The sequence below is a fragment of the Echiichthys vipera genome, assembly GCF_963691815.1.
Source record: "Echiichthys vipera genome assembly, chromosome: 6".
In the NCBI taxonomy this organism is placed as follows: domain Eukaryota; kingdom Metazoa; phylum Chordata; class Actinopteri; order Perciformes; family Trachinidae; genus Echiichthys; species Echiichthys vipera.
The window spans coordinates 24756186-24770822 of NC_139831.1; the positions used below are offsets into that span (position 1 = coordinate 24756186).

The following is a 14637-nucleotide window of genomic DNA, read 5'->3' on the forward strand; positions in this document are numbered from 1 at the left end:
TAACAAATTACAGCCGTTTCTGACCTTGTTGTCCATGACAGCTGTTGTGTTAAATTCTGCATTGTTATTACTGCCTACATGTGGAAGCTATCGTTCAAGCCATCTGTGACAATTCTCATTTCCAGTGGCGTTGACAGCCTTACACTGTGTCAACGCCGGCACGCGTGCGCGCCCAGTGTACGTGAATGATCATGTGATTTCAGGTGTGTTAGTACGGATGGAGACTAGATCTGGAAGGATGATAAAACACGAATGCGAGATTGTTTTAGCTTTAAAAAGCTGTTTAAAATTAAACAGCAGTACTGTGGATGTAGCCTGAAGTTTTTTCACTGCTACAGTAAGGCACATTATTATCTATTGCTGTTCCTTCCCATAAATACAGTTAATACAATAAACTCTTCATTTAATCAGTGATAGAACAAACCATTGAAGACAAAATAATCAGCTAAATAGCTAAAGTATTAATGTTAATAAACATTAGCTGATCCCCACTGAGACACCAATTGGCCCCATGCAGTAAAATATGTGAAATGTCTACTCATTAAATCGTATGTAATGTTACTCAGTGACACTTAAAATCCACATTAATGTGTCATGTGGATAAGTATATTACAGAACTGTTTTGGTGCCATTTCTCTTTTAAAATGAACCGCTCCGGCTGCTTTCAGTTATTTTTTTCGTTCTGTCAACACATACTGTATGTTCACAACCTGCACACACACACACACACACACACACACACACACAGACACGCACACACACACACAGACACACACACACACACACACACACACACACACACACACACACACACACACACACACACACACACACACACACACACACACACACACACACACACACACACACACACACACACACACACACACACACACAGCTAAACCCCCAGTCAGTCCCTTCCCAGGAATCCAATCCCATCAATGCAAATGCAGCACTGTGATAATGACATCCTCAGTAATTAATTAAACTAAACATAATTAATCAAAACAAGCACATTAAACCCTAACAATCCACTGTGGTGATTGATGGAGTTAATTAATACATTAATATCAAAGAGAAAGAATGGATTTTAATAACGTCATGCAAAATTAATGCACAGGCACCATGAAAATGAATATGAAATGTATTTGAGGGATTGTAATTGGCTTTTCATGTTTTTTCACCACAGAGGGAGAAAATGAGAGGGAGGAAATAAAGTCCATGTGAGAGTGTGTGTGTGTGTGTGTGTGTGTGTGTGTGTGTGTGTGTGTGTGTGTGTGTGTGTCTGTGTGTGTGTGTGTGCGTGTGTGTGTGTGTGTGTGTTTGCATTACCTTGAAGTACTCCATGAGCGACCGCGAGTACTTGACAGCGTGGTCTTTCTTCAAATGGAACATCCTCAGATACAGCAGAGACAGACAGCGGTTACTATGGAAACAAAACCATTAGAAAAGAGATGAATCCTCTGTACAAATTCTCTTTAAAGCTCCATCCTCGGTATTATTTTCATGTCATCCACACAAAATGCACCCAGACTTCAAACGCGCCCCACAAGTCCGTAAGGATTAGGGAGAACTTCGGTGGAGTAAAGAATGTGAGAAATGTACAATACTCGTATATGATCATATGAAAATCCACATATTTGTAAATTAATGAATTCACAATTTACAAGCAGAGCGCACAGAGGTATAACAAACAATGTTTGGATCAATGTGAGTGAGAATAAAAGGAAAGAAAAGAGGTTTCAGCAACCGTAGAGGACCTTTACATTTTAATACAATGTTAATGTTTACATGGTGAGTGTTTTATGGGTATATTTAGATTCAATGGGCCTCATACAAGAACTTATACAAACAGATTGTTGTATTTTTTTTAAAGTCAGATTTTCATGTCTTTTTCTTACTATAAAGCAGGTTGAGGTGCTTTATGAATTCTGTGAAAATATTAACACGCTCAGTCCGCGGAGAAATGCACAGCCCGTAATCAGAAACTGTGTCAAGATTCAAGAAGGGCTTTTTCAGGAGGGGGTCTTAAAGAGACAGGTGCTAAAACGTTTCAGCGTTTCAGACAGAAGGTGAATACAGGTATATTCAGACAGACAGGATGAGAAAAATAATGTGTTTTTGAACATTAAAGCATGAAAACATGGTCTAGCAGAAACTCAAAATACAGCTATGAACCTTTTAAAGGGACAGTTTAACCATTTTAATCCAGGTATGGCGTTGTGTTCAGATGAGTTGTGTTTTGGCCGCGAATACTTCCACCACAGCAGGGACAGGCCAAACACTGTTCATCTGAAAACAACAGCCACATTACTATGACACAGACCTCGATTACAATGGCTAAAATATCTCTTTGAGGGAATCTGTGGCATTCACCAGTTTTCTTGTTTTGTCGAGATGTCTCTAGGTACAAATTAAATTCACGAGTGCTGCAGGACTGTCGCAGTTATCTACAGATTGTCTCCACTGGGGAAAAACATTGCTCTGACTTTATAATAATAATTATAGTGCCTCTGTGCAATTGAATTAGGAGTTTCTCAATCCAACAGCTGCTTCCCAGTGTTGCTGTCAGGTTGACAGTGTATGATCACCTACAGTAAGCCTATAATATTCTCTTGTCCATCTCTGTGATTGTCAGATCCTGAACTGCCATCTAAGTCATGGACCACTTTAATATTAATATTTTCTCATTGTTTCAGGTCCCATAATACCACGGCTGACCACTAAATTTGTTCTGTTTTCAGTCTGCTAATTTAAGGCAACAAGATGGTAGTGTTGAAATCTTGGCCGTGGAGAAACACACAACACACAAACACACACAACACACAACAAAAGTCCTGAGTACTGAGGGACGGAATAATTAAAGATAAAAAAATCTAAATAATAAGAAACAATTTGGAGACCTGGTCAAAGTATTCTGAACGGTTTAAAGGGAGTTTATGGCCGCAGTATTACTAAAATATGGCTCTGTCCCTTTATTCTTAGTGTACACACACACACAAACATAAAAAGAGACTCATACCACAGCACAGCGAGTTTCTTCTCAGGGACAGTGGCTGAATGGCTGGTGAAGTTCTTCAACCTCATGGCATACCTGCAGAGTGAGAGAGATGCTCATTACTCAGCCGCTGACATCTTCTGATTTATGCTTGTGCAATGTAAACACTCTATTTTTCTCACAATATCAAACACATCTATACCGAAGGTTCTTTTTAATTCAAAAATCAAGGTTTAAGTCATCCAAGGAGCTGCTCTTAATAGACATTCAGAATATAAAACAGCGACAGTTACGGCAGTTAGTGATTCATTTCTTCGGCTCGCTGACAGCCAGCATCCACCCTGCTGAAGTGCCCTCAGGCAAGACAAGCTACAGGGCAGTTTGGTCAGACTCTGTGGAAGGATAAATGTATCCTTTGCCTGCTGATTAGGTATTTTTCCAAAAATGCTGTAGGGGGTCAGCTGTTGCCTCCTGCCCTCAGTGACCCAATGTGATTGCCTAGCGAGGTGGTTAATCAGTCAAAATGAAATTCAGCAGTGACAGGTGAATCACGGCAGAGCAGTAACACCTTTATACTTCATTGATCCCTGCAGGAAAAATTCTTGTCCTTTTCTTCTGCCTGCTCCTCAGGGAGGTCAAAGGACAGATCACGGATCAGCAGCGGTTGACGATTCAGCATCTTGCTCAAGGACACTTCAGCAGGATGGATGAGTGCAGACAAGCGGGGCTTGAACCTGAGTCCTTCAGTTAAAAGACTCTTTCCCACTACAGCACCCTGCTGTCAGCTTTCAAAGGAAGCAGTCATTTGTTATTCTCAGTTTGCTCTCTTAAAGGCGCACTTAGTGACACCGGCAGCTCTGAACGGTTGGAAAACAGCAGAGAGTCTGTAATGCAACACTGGTTAAACAATGCTCATTAGCAGCCCCGCAGGTCTCTGTTCCTTTAGACAACACAGATAAAACATACCATGTTGGAGAGTCCAGGCGTTTCTGAATAAAGCACTGGCTTCATGCTAATTAGATTTTATTCTAAAATTCACTCATTTTCTGTGGTGAGAGGTGAACATATGCAACCGCAGAAAATTATTTCGGCTAATAGGCTGAATCTAAAACAGGTCAGTGAGGTTAGGCTGATAAGAGAGGTGTAATTTTCTACATGTGAAACCTGAAACAATATCATTTGGAAGTAATTATAGGGGGATGCGTTGAGACCATGCACGTGGTAAGTCTCCACTCATTTATGTTTAGGAAAGAATCACTATAGCTTACAATAGCTGCATATCTGGGTAGAGTGTGTAACAGCTGTTGATATCCAGAGAACGTTCCTCAAGGAACTCTAAAATCTTTATGACTGTAAAAATGACATTTTGACCTCCTTAAATATTAATCTAACCTTCTTCTCCACCTATGCTTGCTTTAATACCTGTAATCTGTAATTTACAGCTAGAGACCGACACATTTTTCTCTTTTTTATTTGGGATTTCTGTTTAACTGACCAGCTAAACTAAAAAGGTCTCTTTAGATAAAGGGGGTTATGCTACCCAAGGGAGCAGGAAATACGCAGGATCCCTATATCAGGCATTACAAAAATCTGCCGTTTATAATAAGAACTTATATATATTTTTTGTTTGCTGGGTGGAATTAGAGTGGAGTATATTCCAACTTGTGTTAGTAGAGGATGGGACTTTTAAAGATATATTTTACCTGATGTGGATTAAAATGGGTAAAGTATCCCTCTCATTTATTTATCGTAAGTATGCCTCTCATTTATTTATTATTTCCTTCTAATGAGGTAACAGTTGTTGAACATTCACAAGCACACACATAATACTAGGGGTGTTTAAATAGTTTTAAAGCGTCCCTGAATCGAAATAACCAAAAAGGGACACAAGTGAGTTTCCACCAGTTTATCGTTGAGTCACACCTGATATAGTAGCTCATTATCAACATCTACATCCACCTAAGGTAACATTATTATTAATCACTGCTGCTGAATACCTGGCTGCTGTAGCTGCTTTAAAAAATATGATCAACTTTTTCTGTTTCTGCTCGACAGTATCATTAACAGCTGTTTGATAGTGATTTAAAGCACTTCATATACATCTTCATGTAATAACTGTCAGTACCCCAAACTTTGATAGCCTTCCAATATATCCTCCATCTACATCTTATCCACCAAAGAAAATCTTGGTTAACTTAAACTCCACCTACTCTTCAGCCAATCATTTGGTCGATGAGGGAAAAATGTTATCTACGGATCAGCATGTCTTGTCTTGAGGCTAGCTCATGATTAAAATTCTTCGCAATGGGAGCACTGCATTTTCACACTGTGCTACAAAAACCAGCAGTGTGAGGGGGCGATGAGCGTCTCTCCGTGTGTTTTTTTCTGGTTGGCGAAAGTTAAAAAAAAGGTTTTACCCAAAAACCACCAAGGACCAACAGTCCCATCCTGCATGTACAAGAGCTGAACAAAGAGTGTTTTAGAAGAGCACCTGCCATTTTCAGCTGGGAAAGAAAACGCTTTGATGGACATGTAGCCTATGAGAGCAACACCAATGACAATTTGGTTGAACAAGAGCATATGGACCAACCAATCAGAATGTGTCAGCCCTAATTATATCTTATATACCTCTATTTGTCTTCATTTCACTTGCTAATGTCACTTTTGTGTCTGTGCGTCTGTACAGTACCTGATTAGCTCCACAGTCTCAGAGTACATGGTATAAGGCGATTTGGCCTCGAGCGGATCTCGCTCCATAGCATTTCCACACTCTATGAAGGAGAGGGCGCCGTCTGCGTAGTTAACCGCTTTTCCAAATTTGTCCATCTGCAGATAGAGAGGAAGAACGACAAATGAGTGACGGAGTAAGAGCAGAAACGTTACAATGAGCCTAACATGGCAGAGGAGAGACAGATAGAGAAGAAGCAGTAGTGTCTTAACAGCCTTGTGGCAGACGCACTCTCTGAATAATCTCCTGCTCAGATGCAAACCCCCAGATAAATGTGAGGAAACAGAAGATAAATAACAAGTTAAATAAACCTCATTTCATTGTTCGGGAGGGGATCAGATAATTCTTTTGATATTGTATAATCTTGCAGACATCATCAGTCCTTGAATGCGATGTTCCCTTGGAGACAAATGGTGCAATAAATAACACAAATTACACAGAACAGTAGCTGATATGAAATACATTTTCATTCTTCGGAGACTGGCTGTGCACACACGCAAGCACATGTAAATGTGTACACACATAATTACAGTCAGGGCCGTAGAACGTCGTGTGTTTTTAAATGATTTTCTTCCTATCTGTGTGTCTGCCTTCTCTGTATGTGCTTGTGTGTGTGTAACCTGTGCCGTTCAGTGTTTGCAGAGAGACCTGTGGACATCTTACCAGAGCATCAGCCTTGTGCTTCTGTCTCTTGGCCTCCTGCATGTAGTGGTCTGCACTGTGGACCCTGGGAGCAACACAGTGCAAAAAAGAACAAAAATGAACATTTTTACATTGACACGCCATTTAACATTGTGGTTAAGAAAAAACTAAAAAAGACAACAACAACAACCCCGCAGAGTGTTTTACATATCACAGGCTACAAGCACCTTGCAGTGAGTTATATATAGTAGCCTACTTAGGTATACATACCTTAGGCTTAGTGTAACCTTAGTATAACAACCAAACATGTTGTTTCATGAATAATGCAGGAACCCTTTGGGACAAATAAGCAATAAGACGCTTCTTTCCAGTTTTAAACACAACTGGACCAGTGGTGAGGTACTTCCTGTGTTGTTTTAAAACATCCGATATACAGCGTGATGATGGCTGTCCTCCCCCAAATCACATGAGTTGTTTCATGATAAGACAAGTTAAAACATGAGAATGCATCAGAAGTCTCTGTGGTTCGTAGTATTCGAGACCCAGTCCAGGATCTGAGTCAGACTGGCTCCAAACTATATTCAGTCTGGTAGGGTCCCTTTCTTTTGCAGCCCAGCTCAGGTCTGTGTGTCAATTTATCCGATTTTGTTGAATAATATGCTTTGTTGAATCGCCGAGGTCAATTATGACCTTCTATGGTCATTTCTGAATAGAATAGGAGGCGGTTGCTATGGATTCAGTACTGATCATAGAGTCAGGATTACCATTTCATGATCAATCCATAAAATCCTTTTTAATTCAATATTTCTTTAGCTGTGTTAACAATTACACTGGATGGTACGGCACAGCTCTACTCTACTGGACTCGCTCTTCTTTGGTTGTCCATTAGCAAAAATAGTACCTGGTACTTTTTTTTTTTGCTACCACCTTCATTGAGATTGCAAATGAGCTGAGCCGATACTAGAAGGAGTAAAAACACTGCAGAGCACTAATTGGTCAGAGAGAACCGTTACTAACGCGACACGGGACGTCCTGCACAAACTACTATTTTTAAATAACCAAGGTACCGTAAACAGTGACTACAATTCTTTTATTCACTTGACACAGACTTTTTAAAATGCAGCCCACAAAACTATGCCGTACACGACCACATACACTACACTATACAGTTAACAGTGCTGAGTAGAAAACAAAATAGAGGAAAGCACCCGGTAACAAAGTGACTTGGGTCGAGTCAATATGCTTCCTATTCTGATCATGCAAAGTGTCATAATCATTACAGGCGAAAAATTTGGGTTTTGATTTACGATACAGGTTTACATTAAAGTAAGTTTAGCAGATGCGTCAAGCGAAGGCTGCCACCGGTCTCGGGCTGGGACCGGACAGGTGAATAAGAGGAGATAAGTGGTGTGGGAGAACTTGGGGAGGTTAAACACCACAGATGCGCAGCAGCAGTCTGGACTAGTGGCACAGGTCTGGTGGCAGTGCGAAGTTCTCTCTGGCTGCAGCCGCTTGGTAATTGGTGGAGCATGATGCAACTGTCAGTGCCGGGGGTTCTCTCTGTATCACGGTCTGTTGGCATTTTGGATTAAGTCTAATTATCTTTGAGTCCTGTTTGGATTGGGTGATATCTTATTAATTTGTGCATGTCAGTTTTTGGCCGAGTTTCCAAGGGTCCTTTTGTGGATCGGGTTAGAAATCTTGGACTCAGTGAGGACCTCTAGAATGCTTTACTATAAACTTAAGACCATTGTGGAAATAATTTGTACCTACTATTTGTACCTACTATCTACTACTAGTGCTTTTCACACACTCCCCCATCTGCCAGCCAGTGTTTAAATGCTTCTGTTTTGTGCCGAATAGCAAGCAATTTGTCTGCCCTGCCTCCATGAAAGACGCATTAAAGACACTGCGTGTACAGTTTTTATACTTTGGTTGAATAAAGAACTCAGAAAAGAAATGACAGCTCTTTCTGAATTGACTGTTATAACAGAGAGAAGACTCACACGGCATTATTAACACAAATCTAGTGATGCAAAAACAACATGTGTGACATTTATACAGCCGACTAATCAAGACACTTCCCTGTAAAGAGGAGACACCTGTTGTCAAATAACACAGAGAAGCCAGGGATTACTTATACGAGCATCTAGCGACTTACGTACAGACTGTAAGCTCTTATGAACAATAATGATGATTAGAATTAAAATCAGCTATCAACTAAGGATCTACTGCAGCACCTCTCGTGTGTGTAACTGTATTGGTGTGTACGATGTTCACTGTATTCTACGTACGTGTCACTAAATGACAGTCTTGGCCGGCGAGGTTCAGCAGGTTCCATCAGCGGTTCTGAAAACACCTCCAAGTCTGACTGCCCATTGGCATTGTAACCGTCTCCAGTGGGCTTCCCACCGTGGGTATCAACTTCCTGAAGTAGAGAAGGCATTAAATCCATGGTTATAATATTATTATAATGTGTGGCTTTCATCAACCAGCTACTTAAAATGTATTTTTGGCTTTTCATTCAAAGTGATTTTTTCCCTTTATCATCTGGCTGTCACCGTTATAAGTAGAGGAATTCAACAAAATAAGCCTGATAGGCGCGGTTAAACTCACTCAGCTGTCTCAGTCACACACAAATATAACATTTATAGATATTACTGTAGGTTTTGCAAATCGAAATAACAAAGTGAAGACAATGAAAGAAAAAATGAAGAACTTGTTAAACTTTAAATGGAAATCATGTGCAATTTCATAAAAGGTATTCATGTCTTTTTATAAATACTTTTACATTTAGTAGTTTACTGATGGAGCTGTTCTTTTTTTAATGAACATACCGCTGTATGCACAAAACCAGTGGTGGAATGTAACTAAGTACAATGATACAGTATTTAAGTACAATTTTACTCCAGTGTTTCTATTCCATCCTACTTTGTACCTTTACTCCACTACATCTCAGAGGCAAATATTGTATTTTTTACTGTTTTTTACTCACCATATTTGATAGCTTTAGTTTATAGGTACTTAAACTGCTGATTTTGATCATTAATATAAAATATGATCAAATAATAATGATGTATAGTATAGGTTTAACTACCCAGCAGTATAAATTAGCCCCACCTTTATCAGCTGTAACATTAAAGTGATAAATTGATTGATTGATTGACTGATTGAAATGTTTATCTCGAATATGTAAATACAAAATAATAAAAGTAATAACAATAATATAGCAAAATAATCAAACCATTGCAGGCAGACAAAAAGAAAGAAAGAAAAAAACATAAAAAATAATTTAAGCAAAACATAAAAAAACAACAATATACATATATATCATCAATATAATATGATTATGAAATGGGCCATTATGCATAATACGTACTTGTGTTATACCAAAATTGAACACACTTGGTGTATTGTTTTAATAAAAACAAGTTTTGTATTTATAGTATTTTTGGACACTTACACTGCCGTTCCTGCCATGTGATGACGCCTTGCCTTCTCCTCTCCTGTGTCTGTGTGAGGATGAGGAGGAGGTGGAAGAGGTGGAGCAGGGCAGCATCCCAGTGGCACCGCCCTCCTGGCTGAGAGAGGAACTGCTGTCACAGGTTCGTCTACGAGGGGGATCGTCTGACAGAGGGGACAGGAGGGGGGGAAGCAGCTTGTCGTCGCGCCGTCGAGACTGCTTCCTGTTGAGTGAGCTACACACACACACACACACACACACACACACACACACACACACACACACACACACACACACACACACACACACACACACACACACACACAAAGAAACAAAATGACAATTTATCGTAACTGAATCAACTAAATGTTTATATAGGGTATGTGCTCTGATTAGTTGGCTTACATGAGGATGAGGTGTGAGGCAGTGCTGCAATTCAGTATAGTAATAGTTGTTTTTCAGGTCAGATGTACATAAGATAATGCACATTTTAAAACCTCTTTAAACATTCCCAAAACAAAGAATCAAATAATCTCGACAATAAGAAGAAATAGTCATAACAGCATAGTCTAACTGACAAATTATCATAAGCAAACTCTCAAATAACCTCTAACCCCACACATATAGTATAAAAATACATGTTTATTATTCAAATTATTTCATGTTTATCCTTTAGGGTGCTACCCGGTGCCTCTCCGCAAATAGGAGACCATCTCCAATCAGATTTGATCTGCAATTGCTGCACTTAAACAGCTGAAGTGTTCTTCAAATTTTGTGCAAAATTACTTTCTGGATCTTCAGAGATATACATATACATAACCTCACTCTGCTATATTCAATATAAAAGCCAACCATCCATTTGTATCAGTAGCCAAACAGACCTGTGTTTTTATTGAAATTGAAAGATGACTTTTTGGAGGTCAGAGGTTCTAGAAGAACGCTGATCATAAAGTATAATTTTGGTAGTTTGGTATTCTACTGCTCGAGTCCTCCTGGTGCTGTTTTCAGACATAGTGTCAGGGTTCTGATGTCCTGCTGTGTTGCTGCTTTTTAAAAGAGCTGGCCCTCCTCCATTTTTCAAAAAATGCCCTGTGTCTTTACCCTCCAAACAAACTCTATCTCCACCAACCCCTGAGCTGCTGTTGGACTTTTTGATGGACTGACTTGAGATGCTCTGAATTGACTGTATTTCTATTATTATGGAGGTATATGCCTGGAAGGAGATCATGCATTTGGTCACGTGTGTAAGTGTTTCTGTCCCCAGCTGATCATACTATTGGACCCATCAGCCTGATGTTTTTTGTGCACATGTATGATGTATGTGTATGTATGTATGTGCTCTCTTTTATAACGTAATTTTCTGCTGATTCCTTACTCCTCTTAAAGTGTAATTCTGGCGTAAAATCATTCATCATTGTTTAAGCCTTTTTCTAATGAAGCAGATCACTTGCAGCAACAACTATTAACAGAAATATCGGAGATTGTTGCTAACAGCCGGATGTAGCTAACACTGATTAGCTCGGGGCAGTACGGTGAAGGCATTGAAACTTCTATAACCACTAATACTGCTCAAAATAACAGCAAACCTCTGCAGCAGCATGATAAGAGTCCCTACACATAAAACAAAGCACCAATGGGCTCCTTCCTTTTGGATTGACTTTGGCAATTGACCTGAATGGACTTTACTATGAGAGGAGCTGGTACAGGGGCCAGTAGGTAAGTCTTTAAAACACTCTTTTAATAAACTCCGGGTTTGCTTACTACGTTGGTGGTGCTTTGTTTTATGTGTAGGGACTCTTCTCATGCTGCTGCAGAGGTTTGGTGTTATTTTGAGCAGTATTAGTGGTTAAAAAATAAGTTTAAATGCCTTCACCGTACTGCCCCGAGCTATTCAGTGTTAGCTACATCCGGCTGTTAGCGACTCTACCGTATTTCTTCGTTAATAGTTGTTACACAAAAACTGTCCTGATGGCTTATTTGATGTATGTAAGTGCAGAAAAAGACCATGGGATGATGTTGGGCCGGAATCACAATTTAACTGGTCGGTTGGGGGCTGCAAGTGATCTGCTTCATTAGGAAAAGGCTAAAAACAAGACTTGCTATAGTTTGTTGCAGGACACATTTCGGCCTTTGTCGTGGCTCAAAAACTGACATCTATAAAAAAACATTGGTCTTAGTTTGAGCCGTAGAATCTTCAGATTAATTCCATACCCGATATGTTATGATCCACTAAACAGGGCGAGTGAAAAATTTGTGGAGAGGTTGGTCATAGGACATTGGCGTGAGGTGTATTGGGTTGAAGAGTTCATGAGTTCACATTCAGTGCGTTTTGGTCTTAACTGAGCCAGAACGGACAACTGAATGAGATCCAAGTCTTTTTGTTTGGAAGGGGAGAGGGAGACACATCGGGGAGAGATCTGCACTCTGCTGAGTGCACTTTTCTACTTGTTACATCTGTTACATCTGAGGCGTATTTGCACCTTCAAACATCTGAGGAGGAGGTCTCTCTTTGCATATCCTCTCCCAATGTGTCTTCCTATTTTCCCTGTTACAGGATGTTTACTGTGACAATTTTTCTGTCTTTCAGAGAGCTTGGCTTGATTTAACTCAGTCAGTCTTTGCCGTTGCAATATTTCATCAACGTTGTCAAAAAAGCCCATTCTAAGACACAGACATCCAGCATGTTAACTACTTCTGGGACCACAATGTCTAATTTTCTTATTGTAACTTCATTTGCAGTCGATGAATGATATTTTCCTTCTAAAATTGTTGTAATTCTGCCTTCCCTGCTAGAGCATCCGTGATTATTCCCTTGACTGCCTTATTGTTGCTCCTGTGACTCATATTGTTTGCAGCATAACAGATAATATTTTTATGTTTTTCCTCTGCCTGGAAACTCTGGGGGTTTGATGCAGCAGGAAAAGTTGCTGAGCTTGCAGTACAACGCCGCGGGCCCCAACATTAGTGATAATATACAAAACCAGGGAGACAAAGACTAATTAGCTACTGTGAGCGTGTGTGTGAATATCTGAGTTATGTGTGTGTGTGCTTTCCTGTCTGTGTACACCATAATTGATGTGTGCAAGCGTATTTGTTTGTGTGACTATGCTAATTTGGGAGCATTTGTGGATGCCTGTGTGTGCAAGAAAGCATGTGAGAGCTCTCATAGCTCTTTTAAAGGGATAATAAGTTAAGAAATGTGCAGCCCCAGAGTGCAAAATGACCCGAGGAAATCTGCTAAATACTCCTCTTGGATTACATTCATGACTCAAAGGTTACTCAACCAGGTGGGAAGATTTCTGCCTTTTAAAGTCCAACTGAAATTACAAGAGATCAGCCTACCTTCCAGTCAGGAAAAGGACAATTTTGGATATTTTCTCAAATACTTTTTTTTCTTCATTCTGGTGTTACATTGATGATACATTTTAAGACCCACCCTTACATCAAGACCCACCTTTTTAGACTGGCTTTTGATTGAATCTCATTTACGGACCTTAATCGTATTTCCTTTTACTTATTTTACAACCTTTACTATTTTCTTTTACTTTTTTTATATATTACATTTATTTATTTACCTATCATTTTATTTCCCTATTTATCGTATTATTAATGAATAATTTAAGGTGGCAGCTGTAGCTCAGTCCATAGGCTGGGAACAAGAAAGTCGCCAGTTCGAGTCCCGGTGTGGACCATGAAAGGAGCGTAGACTGGTGGCTGGAGAGGTGCCAGTTCATCTTCTGGGCACTGCTGAGGTGCTGTTGATCAAGGCACCGAACCCCCAACTGCTCGGGGCGCCGGTCACTGGCAGCCCCCTCGCTCTAACATCTCTCCATTAATTGCATGTATATAGGTCCTGTTTGTGCATGTGTGTGTATTTCAGGCCTGTGTGTGTGTAACCTGAAAAATAATAATAATAGAGTGAAAAAAACAAATTTTCCCGTTGCGGGACTAATAAAGGAATCCCTCTTTATATTTACTTTACTTATATAGATGTTTTTAATTAATCAATTCATTTTTAACCTATTTATTAGTAGATTAGCCTTGTCAATTCCTGCCACATACTTTTATTTGTACTTTTCTAGTATTATTTATTTATTATTTTGACTTTTCTTTATCAGAATCAGAATCAGAAATACTTCAATAATCCCAGGGGGAAATTGTTTAATAATTGTCTATTATATATTTGATCTATTTTGCACTTGGTATCATTTATTTTACTCTTTTAACATTTAATGAAATCGTCATCAAATCCTATGGTGTTCCCTCAGTATTAGGGATAGCGTTTCCTCACTTCGTTTTTTATTGTTATATTGATCCGCTGATTGATTTATTCTGTGAGGCACTTTGTGTTGCCTTTGCTGTGCAAGAAAAGTACTATAGAAATAAAGTTTTGATTGACTTCAGATTTCAACTGCACATTAAAACTATTTATGACCCCTTTCTGGCTTATCACGTACATAGTGGGTATGAAGCCTGGCCTTTTGTGCGGGATGTCTGGCACCTTCCACCATCTCTGCTATCTATTTTGCAAGGGCACCTGCATCTGAGGCATAGCGCCACCAAAACGATTGTGATTGGTTTAAAGCAAAACAAACAGCCCAGAGACTTTCTTTCCCCTATACCAGAATGTTAATGTGCAAGACTATTACTATAATCCAAATGCTCAACAAACAAAACTTTCCAGGGGTAAAAACGTGATCATTTACATATGTCATTTTTAATAATCTGTTGTCAGAGTACTACCTGTCTGATTAAAACAGGGCAATAATAACTGTCAACGGGTGTGAGCAGGATGATCACATCATC

General features: G+C 39.6%; 1 protein-coding gene across 1 annotated transcript in view; it reads right to left on the reverse strand.

The window, feature by feature from the left end:
* The window catches only part of aff2 (AF4/FMR2 family, member 2), a gene marked incomplete at both ends in the record, with an annotated part of 179714 nt that overhangs the window by 5346 nt on the left and 159731 nt on the right, over positions 1–14637 (reverse strand). Inside the window, 6 exons of the mRNA XM_083915406.1 lie at positions 1333–1426; positions 3023–3094; positions 5688–5824; positions 6390–6453; positions 8663–8796; positions 9832–10066. Coding sequence (XP_083771532.1) covers positions 1333–1426; positions 3023–3094; positions 5688–5824; positions 6390–6453; positions 8663–8796; positions 9832–10066 — 736 coding nt within the window. The remainder of the gene's footprint in view (positions 1–1332; positions 1427–3022; positions 3095–5687; positions 5825–6389; positions 6454–8662; positions 8797–9831; positions 10067–14637) is intronic.